This window comes from Balaenoptera physalus (assembly GCF_965194825.1).
Source record: "Balaenoptera physalus genome assembly, chromosome: 6".
Classification (NCBI taxonomy): domain Eukaryota; kingdom Metazoa; phylum Chordata; class Mammalia; order Artiodactyla; family Balaenopteridae; genus Balaenoptera; species Balaenoptera physalus.
The window spans coordinates 127,909,984-127,928,133 of NC_138885.1; the positions used below are offsets into that span (position 1 = coordinate 127,909,984).

General features: G+C 41.1%; 1 protein-coding gene across 6 annotated transcripts in view; it reads right to left on the minus strand.

Annotated features, from left to right (window-relative positions):
• Positions 1-18,150, minus strand: part of SPHKAP (SPHK1 interactor, AKAP domain containing) — a 167,922-nt gene that overhangs the window by 20,060 nt on the left and 129,712 nt on the right. For 4 of the 6 annotated variants that reach the window (XM_082464599.1, XM_082464603.1, XM_082464598.1 and 1 more), the window contains 3 exons: positions 13,005-16,773; positions 3,375-3,560; positions 1,455-1,541 (listed from right to left, as the gene is read on the minus strand). In XM_082464599.1, coding sequence (XP_082320725.1) covers positions 1,455-1,541; positions 3,375-3,560; positions 13,005-16,773 — 4,042 coding nt within the window. The remainder of the gene's footprint in view (positions 1-1,454; positions 1,542-3,374; positions 3,561-13,004; positions 16,774-18,150) is intronic. The other 2 variants (XM_082464601.1, XM_082464600.1) reach the window with 1 other exon arrangement.

Sequence of the window (18,150 nt, forward strand, 5' to 3'; positions counted from 1 at the left end):
CACATAGTGAGTACTTATTAGGGAGACTTGTAAATAGTGAGTGGGAAGACTAAGTTAATGCTTTTAAAATAAGAGTATATGACCCAACAGCTGAAAGGAAGTGACCATCTTGGGAAGCCCATGGTTGTTCTGTATTTTTGTCTTGTCTAGAAATTAAACTGCAGGTGCTGTTAAAGATGTGTCTCTATGTGAGAGGATTCTCCGTTATAGTCTCTGTTACTGCTAAGATCTGGCTAATTCCATTGTATTCCTGGTGTCGAGAGAAAGTGTAATTGTTCTTTCATGAACACCTACTTATTTGTAGAAGAATGGCCAATTTCCCAAGGGTCTAGATTTTCTGCTAGATCTCTATCCAAGTGACATAAGTGAAATGACATATGGTACATACAATTTCTACTACTATGGAGATGCAGGATGCTGATATGCGTAGAGGTGGTCTTGGTTTTTTCTATCTGTAGTCTGTGGGGTCCTAGGCTCATACTGGGGAGAAAGATGGACAAAATACCTAAACAAATGTTTCCTGTAGGAGAAAAATAAATTTACCCCAAAGTGTTTTTGTTTGTTTTGCCTCCTTTAAAAAACAAAACAAACCCAAGATAATGTTTATGTTCATCTCTACCTGTGAATGATGGCTGTGTGGAACAATAAAGAATGCACTGCAACCTTTAATCACTGAGAAATATTCCCACAGGCAGGAAACCTGATTAAATAGTGAAATAAAAATGATTTAGCTATAGATAATAATTGAAAAAATAGATCAGGGAGCAACTTTAGTCCTATACTTCATTTTCCTTTTTCTGAAATTTCAGAAATCTCCAAATAATAAGTCATAATGGTCAAAAAGAGGTTTCAGTTCATTTAAATTTTCAGGACAATCACAAACTCTAGATATAGTCCTGACCTCATGTTGCCCTCGCTTTGTGCACCATATTTTATGACACATATTGTACTTTTTTCCCTTGGTCTTTCAGAAGGTCCTCATATTGTGGGGAGCAGATATAAAAATGACACATTCTACCATGGTGCCATTTGGTATTAGACTCATTAGTGGCAATAATCCCAGGCGTCTACAAGTAAAGGAAAAGCCATTCACACTATATTCTATTGAACAATAGTCTTTGCTGGTTGGCATAGTACAATTTAAATGGATTTTTGTTTCTCTGTGTCCAACTAGGTAAAATGACATATATGTCTGATTATATGGATAAGCTTTATCCAAAACGATTATATTATAGGGGGCAGATTTGAAATCCAGAAAGCAGGTGGTGGGAAGGGTGAGGCTACAGCAGGCCTGAGTTCTTACTCAAGTGACATGAAACCACACATGTCTGGGAACCTCAGCAGGACAGACATGATGAAACCAGTGGTCGGGAACAACCTGAATGATCAAAATGGATTGCCAGATGGAATCGGAGTAGTGGTCTCACAATCACTGCATCTCAGTGGCTACTTACTTAATCATGGGAGAAGATGGCATGCTTTCCTGATAAATGTCCAGGTCCATAATGCCAAGACTGCTAGTGGCACTACTGTTGCCATTGCTGACAAAGCAAAAGTTTACATATTAATGCCAGTCTCCACCACCTGGCCACACTGCTGACACTGATGTTCTACCGTTCTAAGAGGTTCTTCCTTTGGTCCCCAGAAGAATACTGCTTAGTGTCTAGGACTCCTAAATTGATGTTTATTTTGGACCAAATCAGGGGAAAACACAACAAAAGACATTTTTGGCTCAAGCCAATTGTCATCATCATCGTCATCAATGTTTCATAATTTCTGCAGCGGTCATACCTGGTGGATCACACCTAGTGGGTGACAATCAGCATGACTCCTTTCTTCCCCATCCTAGTGACAGTAAGGATGTTTATCCATCAGCAAGAGACTCCTTGGCTATCCCTCCAGAGACTAAGATACTTCTGAGAATGCTGGCTGAGGGGGAAGATACGGGAATGCTTATCTGCCTGCTTCTTGGCTTTTGACAGAAACCAGCGATGCATGTTCTCTTTTCCCTTTGCCATTCAGGGGATTTTTGTCAGGGATATTCCATAGGATATGCACTTGTCTCATTTTTTTCCTGAGGGGCTACAGAATTTACAAGTACAAAGTTGGGCAATGCCAAAGTTTTATAACTCCTTTACCTTAAAATCTTTGAGAAGGAACAACACCTGATACTTTGTGTGTTGTAGGGAAGGAGGGATCACATATTGCAACATTTTTGTAGGATGCACAATCAACATACGGTCTAGTTACTAGCCTGGAATTTGTTTACTGAAACACAGAAGAGTTGAGCCCATTTTTAGGTTCTGTCTGTACTTGCAAAATGGAATGCATCCAATTTCACCAAACTCACTATATTTCCTCATACCTTCTCTATTTTCCAGTGACGTCTCTTCCAAGTAAGGTTTTCAAAGGGTGAGTGCTGGGGTATCGTGTAATGGGACAGTCTTCCCTCAGGAGTTCCATGAATAAGCAACTAAATCCCCTCATTTCAAATTCCTGTCTTGGTCTTCGTGTGGGGTACTGAATGTATTCAGTGATTGAAATCTGATGACTCAAACATTGCTCTGGAGGTAATTAACTGTATAAACTTATGCTAAGTCCAGAGATTCAAATTCTCTTTGCTTTTTATCTCTATAGGATAACATTTCCCACCAGTTTTTGAAATTTTAGATAAATCATTTAACATGGTGAAATTTTCCTAAGTCTAAACAGACTGAACCGTCAGAAGTAAAATTTTCAAGGAGCCATACAGCCAGATGCATCAGAAGCCCATTTTCCAATTGGCCTTTCTGGAAAGTCTGTGGACTTGTTGGCCCATATCCAATAAGATTTTGGGTAGAAACGTGAAGATTCTTTTCATTCTCACCTCACAAAGGACTAGTTTTTAGTTTATGTCTCCTGATTGGCTCAGGTCCTCCCAAATCTGACCTCTCTTTAGCACCTCTCTAGCTTTTCTAGAGCAACAATACGGAGGGCAGGCAGAGAAAGGGGAGGAACAGTCTGGCCAAACAACACAGCACAGTGTGGAAACGCCTCATGTAAACCCAGCCTGTCTTGCATCTGAAATACAAATGAACCAGAAAGAAAGTATCAAACACACCAGGTGTAATAGCTGCTCTTATTTAAAAACTCACAGTTGTCATCATCGAACGCACTAGCTGGAGCTTGCAGAGAAGGGAACACACATGACTCTCAAGCTTGGCCAAGCTAATTGAAGCCATAACTGGATATTAAGCTAGCTCTCAGCACAAATTATGACGGGCAGTCTTTCCTTTTTGCGCTATTAGGGACCCTTGGCAGAGAATGACTAAAATGCAGTTCTGGAATCTGTGTTGAGACCTGTTGCCCTGGTAAGTCGTTTAAAGAGCAGGCACCTCATGGGTCGCTCGCTGAGCTGCAGGAAGCTGCTGGTGTCATCTGGGCTATCTTCCTCATTGGCGAGCTGGGACCAGCTGTCTGCGCTCTCTCCACTGCTGCCGGGAGGGCTGGAGAACTCATCGGGGGCTCTGCCTTCTGTTGACACTTCAGCCTCTGGTACATCTCGGGCATCAAGGCTGTCACTGTAGACCGTAAGATATTACTAAGAGTGCAGGCACAAGACTGACCTTTTCAGGGGAAAAGGTCAAAGTCAGAAGGGCAAAGATGGATAGCTGTTCAGTGGCTGATGAAATTGTTTGCATAATTGAAAAAATCAACTTGGAATTAATGAATACTTTCAATGAAAGCATTCTAGGGATTTTAAACATATAAAAGAAATCGGTAATCTAGAAAACGGTTGAACGGGCAACATGCGTTGATCAGTACACTGCATGCTCTGTCGAGCATGGATCTCCGCCATAGTGAGCAGAATGTCCTAGGACATAGATGGAATCTTCCTTTTAGGCTAATCCTCTGCTGATGCCCTAGGTCCCATTTTGCCTTTTCAGGATTACTCTCTACCAGCTTCCTTATTTCTTCATTTGATCTCTTTCTACTGACTCCCTCCGTTCATTTAAAAAACATGTTGAAGCAACCCGGCGTGCATACATAAGAATTATTGAAGGGCAGTGGTGTTTAAAATAAAGATACCCAGAGCATCCTTCCCCTGAGATTACGATTCAGGGCTTCTGCAGGAAGGCCCAGAAACCTGCATTTTAAACAACCACCCCTGGTGATTCTAATGCAAGTTGTATGTGGACCATGCTGGGAGAACAACACCCAGCCCAGTTTTGGTGGTTTACCAAACCACTTCTTTGCCATAAGTGCCTCTATACATATTTTACACTTGCAGCCACCTTTTTTTTTTTTTTTTTTTTTACCCCATCCTCTCCCTCTGAAACTGCTGATTTATATCAGCATCAATTTTCTGGATGAGCACCTTTTTATATCAAGCATTTAACCCTTGATCTGACAAGTTTTTTTCTTTGAAACCTTTCCTCGTTGGCTTCCCATGAATTTCTGCCTTTCTGGACACTCCATGCCTGGAACCTGGTTCTCTCTTTGTCCTTTAAACATAGTATAGCCAGCTCTGATTGATTCACTGCCCTCCTTTCCAGTCTGTCCCTAAGCAGTCTCATCTATGCTGCCTGTGAAAATAGCTTCCAAATCTGAGCTCCAGGCAGGGTCCCTCTTCCTGATTCTGGGGCTCTTTTCCTCAGTCGGTCTTCTGAACATCTCCAATCTGTCTCACTAACATCTCAGAATCAATCTATATAAAACAAATTCTAATTGCCCTCCCATCCTCTTCCTGTATTTCTTATTTCATTGACTTTTCTGAGTGTCTGGGCTTAAAATCTTGCAGAAAATTTCTGATTTCTCCTTGACCTTTACATTCAATCATTTGCTATGTTTTTCAGTTCCATCTCTAAAGTATCTCTCACATACTTATCTCTGTCTCTGTGCTCAGGTAGTTATGTTAATTTAGGTCTTCCTAAATCTCTAGAATTTAGATTTGGAAGGAACCTCACAGATTTCCTGTAGATTAGGATGCCAAAGCCCAGTGAGGTGGAATGATTTACGTGAAGTTACAACAAGAGTTGGTACCAGACATCGGATCTCAAGTTTTGAGACTCCTGGGCACTGAACCTTGACTTCTTGCCTGGACTATATTGTGTCAGCCTCCTAACAGTTCAGCCGCGACTATTCTTCCTCTTTCAAAACCGTCTTCACACATATGCCAGGTTAATGTTAATTAACATTCTCAAGGCATATCTTTGGCCTTTCATGTCAAAAACCTTCAAGAACTTCCTAAAGCTAAAGTCTTTCCTTCATGGTCTTCCCTTGCCTCTCCAGTTTTATCTGTCTGACTCTAGTTCATTACTGAGCAAAACCAGACTCTCTGCTGCTCCTCAGATGTGCCGTAAATTTCCTGCCTCTTGATCTTTGCCCCGTTGCTTCCTCTGACCAAATGCTGGAGACCAGGGTGCTTTGAGCACTGTTTCTGCAGTCCAGAGCTGTAGCTTCCACTTCTACCACGTGTCGTCTGTTCAACTTGGACAAGTTAATAAAACTTTCCAAGAAAAATAAGAATACTAACCTCATAATGGTTTTTGGAAGAAATAAGCTAGAAAATAAAATCATTTAATGCATTTATCTTAGTGCTTGCTATGTAAGTATATATTATTCTTTATTAGTAAATTACATAATTCATTAAGAATCATTAGTCTAATAACATTCTTTCCTGGTCCTTGTTTCTTACCATTCCTTAGCCAAGATGCTCTCACCTCCCCGAAGTCGTCCTTAATCTCCCTCCCTAGGGCCATCTCTCTCTTGAATGATCAAAGCAATTTGTCTGTTTTTCTTTCTTTTCGGTAGCACTTAATGCTTCCTAGTTTGCAGTCTAGTGTATATACCATACATTATTATTAAGAGTTTTTATACCTTTTTATGTATTTGGGTAGAGCTATGAACACATTAAATATTTTTTAGATGAATATGTTATTGTTAAAATTGCCTAGCTTCATAAGTAGAACCATATTCAAATTTAGATAGCCCTACCTGTTAAGTCTTATGTGGAAAGATCTGAGAAAGGTCTTTCTTGCAAGCTAACGGCATTCTGAATAACTACGGTATTGAGGTGTGGCAGTTTCTATCACACTCTACTGCTAACACTTGGTGAAAGCAGGTTTTTAATAAGCTTGACTTTCCATTTGTTTGCCTGGCACAGTGACACACACACACACACACACACACACACACACACACACACACACAAGTGCTCTGGATTAGAGATCAGACCATTTCTTTTCTCACAGAGCAGCTTGCATTCATTCTCTGTGCCCCAATTCCCTACTGCACACTACACCTGTAGTGAGGTTTGCACCACAGGAGAGGAACTTCAAAATTATCATGCCTGGACACATCTGCCTCTCTTTTTCTCCAGGGAGAGAGAGAGAGACGATGGAGGAGAGAGCACTTTGCTCTAGATTATAAACACATTCAAATCTTTTCTGCGGAGAGGAGGAGATGTCACCACCCTGGAACTGAATTAAATAGCTCCAGGGAAATGAATCACTGTATCTCTTTAGAAGTCTCTATCTTCAGGGTGAGTATTTGATCAACCTTCAGTCCAGGTGCCAGTGCTCTTTGCTCAGAAAGCCAAATGTACAGAAATGTGAACAGATTCATGGAAACTTTTCCCCATAGGCTCATCAAAAACAAATAGCATAAAAAAAAAAAAACAAAAAGAAAACCAAAACAAAAAAACTAATAGCATAAAAAGAAGGACATTAATGTTTGCAAACAAAAAGCAAGAGTGTATTTCTCAGTTGACGATGAAAAATATGGTAACTCGGTGAGTGGAGACTGGAATGCTTTCCTTGGCCCTTGTGCACGGGCTGTCGAGAGTAATGGCAGCTGCCAGTCCGCACTGAGAGCTGTCCTGAGGTTGGGAATTGCCTTGCCAGGGTTATACCCTCTCCCAGTGAGCAGCCCAATGACCAGCTGACACAGAGATACAAAAGCCCACCCTTGCCTCAATTTGCACTAAACAGGACAGACCATCCCAGCTTCAGGGTTTCCTATAGGATGCGCTGTGCCCTCAGGTGCAAACATATTTGGGGGGGACCATCTCCCTCTGTCCACTCTTGTCTTTCCTTCCTCCTTACCCATGTATGTACACTTTCCTCTGGCGAGCACTCCTTCACAAATTATATATATTTGCCTGAACTCTCCTTCTCGAGGTCTGTTCCCAGGAAATACAACTTAAGACACTTGATCACTTTTATGCAAAACACTTGATCGGTTACAGAAAGAGCTACATAATTTTCCTCAATCTTAGAATTAGTACTGTTATCCTTTCTCCAAAAATGGTTGTACTTTTTACAATATTTGTTAAAATGTGTTCTAGTATATAGTGTAGAGTTTCAAATGTATAAGTTTTGGGGTGTGATTAAATATCCCCTTGATATGTGAATGAATTACATAGGTAATATCACACCAAATCTTGTCCCTAAGATTCCTTCTCAAAGCATCTGTACAGGTGCGGTTTTGACATGTGGCTGGTTGTAGTGTGATCTGTTGCTAACATTTGGTGAAAAGAGATCTTTAATAAGCTTGATTTTTCTTTCAAAAATGTTGAGATTTTTCTAAATTGAGCAGGTAGAAAGGGGAAGAATGGATGTAGCCAAAGGAACATTCACTGAATTTAACTAAATTCAAATGAAAGATAAGTTAGTTCACTGATGACAAATAGAAACAATATACATATTCCCCAAAGTGGAAATGAGGCAAGTACTCAGCACAAAGGGGAGGGCTCCTAAACCATTTGTTTACTTGGTTAAAAAATAATTTCCTGGACTAATTCCTTACTGAATTAGGACCTTATGTTATTAAAAAAATTCATTATAGGGTATTTCTTACTAAATCAGAAGTTAAATCTCAGTGATTGACGTTAAACATCCAGCTTAAAAATGAATCTGTCAGTATATTTTATTTTATCTCAATTTCCCACTCTATTTACAGTAAATCTCATATCCCATGTCACATAACTAGGGATTCAGAATGAATAGTGATTATATCTAAAACACTAGTTTCCATTTTCTTTTGAGAGAAATTTATAGGTTTGTTCATCTTTCCCAGACTGAACCAGGAGGAAACAGAAAATATAAACAGACCAATCACAAGCACTGAATTTGAGACTGTGATTAAAAATCTTCTAACAAACAAAAGCCCAGGACCAGATGGCTTCACAGGCGAATTCTATCAAACATTTAGAGAAGAGCTAACACCTATCCTTCTCAAATTCTTCCAAAATATAGCAGAGGGAGGAACACTCCCAAACTCATTCTACGAGTCCACCATCACCCTGAATCCAAAACCAGACAAAGATGTCACAAAGAAAGAAAACTACAGGCCAATATCACTGATGAACATAGATGCAAAAATCCTCAACAAAATACTAGCAAACAGAATCCAACAGCACATGAAAAGGATCATACACCATGATCAAGTGGGGTTTATCCCAGGAATGCAAGGATTCTTCAATATACGAAAATCAATCAATGTGATAAACCATATTAACAAACTGAAGTATAAAAACCATATGATCATCTCAATAGATGCAGAAAAGCTTTCCACAGAATTCAACACCCATTTATGATAAAAACCCTCCAGAAAGCAGGCATAGAGGGAACTTACCTCAACATAATAAAGGCCATATATGAAAAACCCACAGCCAACATCGTTTTCAATGGTGAAAAACTGAAACCATTTCCACTAAGATCAGGAACAAGACAAAGTTGTCCACTCTCACCACTATTATTCAACATAGTTTTGGAAGTTTTAGCCACAGCAATCAGAGAAGAAAAAGAAATAAAAGGAATGCAAATCGGAAAAGAAGAATTAAAGCTGTCCCTATTTGCAGATGACATGATACTATACATAGAGAATCCTAAAGATGCTACCAGAAAACTACCAGAGCTAATCAATGAACTTGGTAAAGTAGCAGGATACAAAATTAATGCACAGAAATGCACAGAAAAATCTGAAAGAGAAATTAAGGAAACACTCCCATTTACCATTGTAACAGAAAGAATAAAATACCTAGGAATAAACCTACCTAAGGAGACAGAAGACCTGTATGCAGAAAACTATAAGACACTGATGAAAGAAATTAAAGCTGATACAAACAGATGGAGAGATATACCATGTTCTTGGATTGGAAGAATCAATATTGTGAAAATGACTATAATACCCAAAGCAATCAACAGATACAATGCAATCCCTATCAAACTACCAATGGCATTTTTCACAGAACTAGAACAAAAAATTTCACAATTTGTATGGAAACACAAAAGACCCCGAATAGCCAAAGCAATCTTGAGAAAGAAAAATGGAGCTGGAGGAATCAGGCTCCCTGACTTCAGACTATACTACAAAGCTACAGTAATCAAGACAGTAGAGTGCTGGCACAAAAACAGAAATATAGATCAGTGGAACAGGATAGAAAGCCCAGAGATAAACCCACGCACATATGGTCACCTTACTTTTGATAAAGGAGGCAAGAATATACAATGGAGAAAAGACAACCTCTTCAATAAGTGGTGCTGGGAAAATTGGACCGCTACATGTAAAAGAATGAAATTAGAACACTCCCTAACACTATACACAAAAATAAACTCAAAATGGATTAAAGACCTAAATGTAAGGCCAGACACTATCAAACTCTTAGGGGAAAACATAGGCAGAACACTCCATGACATAAATCACAGCAAGATCCTTTTGACCCACCTCCTAGAACAATGGATTTTATTGTCTTTCTTTAAAGACTATTGGACTCATTCTAGGTTAAATTAGCTTCAGTTCAGCCTGATTTTTCAATGCTTCTCTTCAAGTTTTGTTAGGGCAAGTTTAGATCAGTTTTTATTTTTCAGGGATAGTTTAGCCCTAATTCTATCGTATGATTTCTTTCAGGGTCTCTGCTAAATCCTGCATATGTTTAACATGGTTTCTCCACTGTGGCTGGTTGGAACTAAACTTTTCCTAGTCCTGTGTGAGCGTGTGGCATTGTTTAGCTTACAGCTTTCTAGCTTCATGGGGTTTCACCTAACATGCATGGCTTAGGGTTCAGTAACAGACTCGAGGGGATCCCTCTACAGACTTCTGGAGTTCTTTCTCTGAGAGTGCCCTCCAATCTCTGAAGCTTCAACTGAGTGAGCACTGAGTTCTGCTCAAATTTGTCCTCTTTGTACTTCTGTCTGAAAAGGGAATCCAGGCAGAAAGTTGGACTATTATAAAGCTCACCATGTTTGTTTTCCTTATCTCAGAATGCTGCTTGTTGTGAAATGTCTGACAACAGTTGTTTCACATATTTTGTCCACTTTTCTAGTTATTTACAGAGGGCGAACAAGTTCATCTTCAGTTACTCCATCATGGGTGGAAACAGTAGTCCTTTCACATTTATCTTTTGTTATAGTTTTCTCTGCAGATATGCCATTAAAGTTTTGATTCCAATAATCTAATTTGAAATAATTATGTTTATATCTAGCAATGTTTAATTTCAATGATTATACTTATCTCTTGTAGTAATTAACTGACTTTTAACTCTACCTCATTCTATTTTGATTGCAGTATTTCCCACTCCTCTTTTGTATACCTTAATTTTTCAAATATTTAAAATATGTTATATTCTGTATCTGAGCATCCCCACATCTGCAATCTTTGCTAGCGATAATTCTACTTTGATATTTGTGAGTCTTGCGTATAGTGCCTTGATTCCTGTGTATCTTGAAATTTGAAGTTCTGAGCCCATATTTGATAGGCATTATCTATCGAAATCCTTTGAGACTTGGGATTAAATATCAAGAGATTTATTTTTGCCTCTGCCAAGGTCTCACAGTGTTGTTAACCTAAGATTGCTTTAAGGTAATTTACCAGTTTGTGGTTTCCTACATCACACAGATGGTGCAAATTAGAACCCCAAATATGCATTAAGGCAAGCTGTGTTTATAAATTCGCAGGGGAATTTCTCTTCTACTCTGAGCTCTACTCAGAAAGATACGTTTTCTTATCATGTCCTTTTTCTGGTGGGTGGACTAGTTTCTAGCTAGAACACCATAATGCTAGAGATACACGTCCTTCAATTCAATTCTTCATTTCGCCGGCACCCTTTCTCTCTTCCTTTAAGTCTCGTCTCAAATGTCAACATCCTGTCTTAAGTGGCCACTTCCCCCAAAAGGTAACTCTCTACCACATTACTCTTTTTATTCTCCTCTCATCACACTCTACATCACACACTTTTTCCAAAGGGTTTTTCCATGCATCTTGTCTGTCTCTCGCGCTGGTGTGTAGGAGCCATGGAAACAGACACTAAATCTCTATTTTCTTCTGTGCTGACAGCCCCAAGGGCAGTGTGTATCACAGGTGAGCATGCAAATATTTGTTGGATGAATAATTATTTTTCTTGAAGCAAATATAAATGAATACACGACATAAAATATATTTCTAAAAAAATTATGTTAGGTCAGTGAGTGCAACATGTGAATGCTCAAAATTCTCAGTTTGGTGTTTATACCTTGTGGTCTCAAATTATCAAAAAGTTAGGTAATTGCTTTTCAAAAATCTCAGAGAAGGTGGCTGAGTTAAGAACGCATCGCTGCTCACCAGTAGGATAATATTTTCCCCCAAATCAAGAACTGGGTTATCCTAAATCACCCTTAAGCTCTTTATAATTGATATAATTTGGTACCTGGACAAACGTGCTAGCCTAAAATACAACAGGTATTTCTATTTGGGCCTGCCATGATGAATTCTGAATTCTGTTTCAAATAACAAAAAAGTAAAAAAGTAAGAATGTGATTTTTATTTCATCCTGTTGAGATTTTATGACGTTTTTAGTAAGAATTATGAAAATGTCCCTCAGAGAATAGCCTAAAAATATCTTCAGGACATGACACCTCCCCACTTCCAAACAATCAAGAGTGCCTGTATCATTTCCCTCCCTCTTGTGTATAAGAGGGTAGGAAGTCTTTCACAGGGCATTGATCTCCATGTTTAGCTATTTTGACATGTCAAATCCCCTGATAACAACTCTGAGATTAGAAAATGTGATCTAAATAGAACTAATTTCCCCTTTTGCAAATCCTGAGCATTCTCTAGTTTTAATAAAATTCTCACACTGTTCATAACAGGTTTCTCTTGGGAAAAAGATCTCCTGGAATAAAGGCAACCATATACCTTAACCCCAAACAACAACAACCATAAAGTAAACATTTATTGAGTGTTTGTAATGGCCTAGGTACGGAGGTAAGGGCTTGTGTACATTTCTTTATTTAAACCTTAAGAATCTTCTTATGATGTAATTATTACTATTATTCCCCCCCACAACAGGTGAGTAAACTGAGGCAGAGATAAGTAAAATTGCTTAGAGTGATGGTTTCAAGGTTATTTAGTGGAGATCATGTTCCATAACAATTCTTTATATTGCTCCACAAAGAAAAATATATTCAATACTTAGTCCTTATGTTTTGGAAAAGATTCAGCTCTCAAATTCCTAAGGCTGGTGATGTTGTTTTGCACTTATGCTATCATGGTATACCATGCGTCTAAAGGGCCAGCACTGTGGGACATGGTGTCCTTGCAAAGACCTTTAGAATAAGACAAAAAAGAAAAACTTGAGAGACCCTGGAGAAAAATGATACCAAAATATTTAATGTCAGATTCCAGTATTAAAATATATTTACATTTAACTGTTTTCAAATGCACAAGTTGATGTAATTTTCTTCTTTTGCTTGAAAACTGCCATGAATTAATTTCAGAAGGTAGCATTCTATGGGAGATAAATTGTAATGGGGAGAATGATACCTCATTTCTTCTGTTATATACATAAATCGAATTTGTTTTAGAGATTTAAAAAAAAAAACGTTCCATCTTTCTATTATAAGTGCATAGTAACCCAGGGAGGTCAATCACTATCTCAGAAATTCAGTTCTTGTGTCAGTAAGTCCCTAAGATTTAGAATAAATACTAATTAAGATGCAAACTCCAGTCTCATGCACCCTATCTCGTCTAAGAGGTCATTGACTCACCTAGGGTTTTGGCAGGAACTCACAGTAGTGTCTCCACCCCTCGCCACATGTGGGACCTTTTCTTCTTTCAAGCACTCTTCTGCTTCCTCTAGGGGGCTGCGTTTGGAAAGGACGTATTCAGGTTCTCCAACACATTCTTCTCTCTGATCTGTTTCGATCTGAATTAAAGGCACTTCCCTTGAGCAAAGTGATTGCCTGGTGTGGCTTAGAAGGACAGCATCCTGGCACGAGGACTTTTCCTTTCTAGAATCTAAACTGTCGTGGTTTGCAAGAGGCGCAGCTTTGCTTGGAGACGACATTGGGGGATGTTTGTTTTCAGTAATGGAGTCTTTCCTTGGGTAATCAACAGACTCCTGAACAAGCAGAGCTGGCCCACTTTGCACTCTGCTCGAAGCCAATCTGCTCGCACACTCCTCCACCTGCAAGGAAGAGCCACCGGAAGCAGGCTCAGCATCAGCTGCCCGGGCGTCGTCCACTATAATTTTGTTCTTCCGCATGAGGGCTTCGATTGAGTTTGCCCACGTCTCGTGAATTAACATGTTTGTGATCTGGTCGGCCCCACCTCTCCGATACAGGCAAGAGTCAGATTTGCAGAGACCCGACGAGGAAGCGCTACCGACCTGCTGCACGCTGAGGAAATCTTGCTGGCTGTTTTGAGCAAAGCCATCTAAGGAGTTGGCTTTGACGGGCACGTTCACCGTCAGCCTGGCGCCCAGGGATCTGCTGTTGGGCATGGATGACTGTCTGTAACACACCGGGGATCGCAGAGAAGGCGACAGCAAGCCAGTCGTCCAGTCCTGGCTGCTTCGTCCGGAGGAGGCGCCGTCTTTGCTCTCTCGTTCAATGTCCCTCAACATGTACCTGTAGAACTCCTCGGTGATGCTTTCGGTGCTGGACTGCTTTGAGGAACAGCTTGGCCTCACACGGAGGTGGTCATTTTTCCGGCAGGCCTGTTGCATAGCTGAGTTCAGAATACTGCTGGCATTCTTGCCTGCGTAGTAATCCAGCAGCAACTCAAACCCTCTTCCTTCATTTTCCATCTGGTTCACCATGAACCTGGAAAACTCATCCGTGATGCTCTCACAGCTCGACTGCTTGGACACGGAGCTGGCCCTGCTAGCTGGCTGGCTTAGGGTACTGGCTAAACCCAGGCTGTTCACAGACGCCCTGGCATTGGGGTCCTCCTCTGGAATGCTCTCACAGCTGGAGGCCTTCAGCCGGCTCCACCTGTCTCCACTGAGTAACCGACTCCGAGGGTAGCTCTGGGCTTGCCAGACACCGTCCACCATACAGAACTCTGTGAGGTTCCTGATCTTGGCCGCCACTTCGTCTGCAAAAATATTTACAGAATCTGGGACGTCCTCAAGGTTCATCGACTCGTCCACAACCCTGTTCATCAGCTTCTCTTTAAGCTCCGGGTGCTCATCTGTTTTCCTCTTGATCTCGCTGAGTCGCGGTGGCTTGTGTTTCCTCACAGGGGCCCCACCCGCCTGGCTCTCTTTCTTCCTCTTCAAGGGTCGGCAGGATACGTTGGGGGTAACCAGAAACTCATTCCCTCTTTTCCATGCACAGAACCAGGGTTGTTTTCCATTGGAGTTGTCAAGGCAAATCGCTGCTATTTCAGTTGCCATGGAAACAATGGTCTCTGCTAATTCTTCTGCAAAGTCTGCAATGCAGTATATGTCTGGGTGTTTTGCCGGTAGCGTGGACTGAGCAGGAAGCAGCAACTCATTCCCTAACAAAGACAGGTTAGCTTGAACTTCATTGTTTAGAGGTGAGGCACAATTGTACTTTTCTTGAGCATTTGGATTGATGCTGTCCTCAACGTCCTGGGAACTGATGTACTTGCCAACGGTTGGTGTCATTTCTCCCTCTGAAGGGGCTCTGCATTCACTCTCATTGTGACTGGATTGTTGATGAGGGTTTTTTGTATCCTCTCCCACCATTCCTTTCAGATGTATTTCCTTGGGGGCTGTTTGAACAGACACTCTGGGAATACAGGACAATTCAGATTGCAGTGGGGGGTTCTGGGAGAGGCCGGGCTTCTCTGGGCCCTTGCTATCTTGCTTTGCATGCTCATCGTCTACAAGATCATTGATAACAAGGCTGGTGCTATGCAGGTTGCTAAGTGGATGGCTGCTGGAGTAGTCAGTGGCTTTTGTCCATGCTTGACAAGTGGCCTGATTAGTTGGCTGGAAGTCTAGTTCGGTTTCCCTCCATCTGATGGTCTCCTGAGAAAGGACAGCGGGACGTTCACCAAGCTGTACAAGGTGGCTCATCTTCTTGAAAGTGAAGCATATCACATTGAAGAGCAGCTGATTTGTACTTTCCATTAAGGTGTCCAGGGTTTCAGATGAGTGCCTGCCACCGTTGGGGTCGATTATTTTATTTTTCTGGTGAACTTCATCGATGGAATGCTTCAGGATAACATTGGACAGGGTCTGTGCCACTTCATTCCCAAGGGCATTTTCTGAGCACAGGGTCTGAGGCTTTGAAACAGTTTCTACGATCCTCCTATTCATTGATTCCATGAGGTCTCCAATGCTGCTGTAGGCATTAGGTCTTGTTAAGACCAGAGTGGCCTCCTTGAGCAATGCCTCTGCAATGGCTTCGTACCCCAGCTCCATGCTCTTCCCGGTCACTGAACCACAAAGTGGGGGCACTGCTGCAGAAACCTCAGCTGCAGACAAGAAGCCACTTGAAGCCACAGGGCACTTCACCTCTCCTGTTTCACCCAGGCCACAGACAGCAACAGCACTTGCCACCTGAGTCATGCCACACAGAGCAGATGGAAAGGAATATTTGCTGATGGAGTGTTCCTTGAATACTTGAGATGACTGAGCTTGCACTGCTTCATTTCCTCCCAGTGGATGGTTTGAAACCAGGGATTCTTGCTCCATTTTGAATCTTTCTGTGGCCTGTGGACTGGAAATGGTTCCAATCACAGTGGCTGCACAGGCTAACGCTACTTCTAGAGCACTCTGGGGGTGTTTGCTGGAGTTCTCTCCAGAGAGGATGCCTGAAGTTTCAAGTGAGGCTTCTGTCTTGGGCCACGAGGAGACACCTGGCTCAGGGCCAGCATCGCTGCCTTCTGGACTCTCAACAATGACAATTTGGGGGAGCTCATTCCATGACCGAGGGACCCCGATATCTTCTGTGGAGCAACCACTGGCGAGCAGTGCACTTCCTACAGAAACACTGACTGCAGATTCCTGGGGTAGGGTAGGCTGCGACTGAGATAATCGAATAAATGCATCTTGCAGCACAGATTCTGCTAAATTCGTAGCATACTCGCCGGTTGTGGCTTCTCCATCTTTTATGGGAAGAATAGAGTTTGTGCCATCTTCATGGTCTCCCGGGTCTAAACTGCTGTCATGCTCAGAGAAAGTACCACATGCAGAAGGTCCATCTCTCTTAACCATCCCTGAGAAATAAGCATTGCCTGGAATACATAGTGCCTGTGATTTTCCCTCTTGACCTTTAAAATTTTCTGAATAATAATAATTTGTGGTTGGCTTATCATTCCCCACAACTTCACCTTTCCACTCTGATGGCTTGGTTGAGGGATCTAGACTCTGCAAACCTGTATCTTCTGCCACTTTTCCCAGAGATCCTTCTGTTTTAATCAACGGTGTATGATATTTGCTAACATATTTATCTTCCAAAGCATAAAGTAACTTTTCCTTTTTGTAATTCCATTCCTCCTGAGTGGCTTCCTTTGGCTTTTTATTTTCCAAAACATTGTCTGAGACATTTATATTTTCATAACCTAGTGAAGAGAAAATGAGGGTTACTATGACTATTTATTTATTTATTTATTTTCTTTTTTAAGACTCCATTTTTTCTAGAGCAGTTTTAGGTTAAAATTGAGACAATATACAGAGATTTCTCATATATTCCCTGCCTCCACATGTGTATAGATTTCTCTATTATGAACTTCTGCCGCAAGAGTGGTACATTTGTTACAATTGAAAAACCCATAATAACACATCATAATCACCCAGAGTCCACAGTTACCTTAGGGTTCATTCTTGGTGTTGTACATTCTATGGGTTTAGACACGTGTAATGGCATATATCCATCATTATGGTATTGTACTAGTTTCACTGGCCAAAAAATCCTCTGTGCTCCACCTATCCATCCCTTCAACTACCATCTGCACCATTGCCAAACTCCTGGCAACCACTGATCTTTTTTTACTGTATCCATAGTTTTGCTTTTTCCAGAATACAGGCTTTTCAGATTGGCTTATTTCATTTAGTAATATGCATTTAATTTTCCTTCCTATCTTTTCATGAATAGCTTGTTTCTTTTAAGTGCTGTATAATATACCCGCTATTACATTTTAGATAGCAGGTTTCCACGAGTCTAAAATAACATTTAATTCCTAAAGATGCCTTAAAGAATCAGGTATCTTTTTTTTTTTTTAAATAGCATTTTGAATGTTTCTTTAAGAAAAATGAATCCGAGAAGTCTTTTGAGTTTCACTGTGGACTGCCGCTCAACAAAATGGCTTTCAATGCGGGGTACGAATGCAAGTGCTAGCTAGAGTGCGGGAGGGCATTTGGGAGCTGAGGGCTGGTCACCGTGTTTCAGGGAGAAAGTAACACAGACAATTGTGTCTTGAAGCTTCCCAGTGGGTACAGGAGGAGAAGGGAGGATCTTCAGGTCACCTAAATCATGGCCTTGTTGAAAGAGTTATCCTGAAGTTGGCACAGGATTTGCCCCAAGGACAGTGGTGACAGCTTCTGGGGTATCCCTTCCTCTGTGGGGAAGAGTAACCCGTTGTTCACTGAGCTACAGACGTAGATGTAGAGAACGGACCTGTGGACACGGAGGGGAAGGGGAGGGTAGGACGAATTGAGAGATTAGGATTGACATATTACACTACCATGTGTAAAATAGATAGCTAGTGGGAACATGCTATAAAGCACAGGAAGCTCAGCTCGGTGCTCTGTGACGAGCTAGATGGGTGGGATGGGGTGCGTGGGATGGGGTGGGTGGAAGGGAGGTCCAAGAGGGAGGGGATATATGTATACATATAGCTGAGTCACTTCATCGTACAGCAGAAACTGACACAACATTGTAAAGCAATTATACTCCAATTAAAAAAAAAAGAATGAATAAATGAAAGCTAAGCACTTTC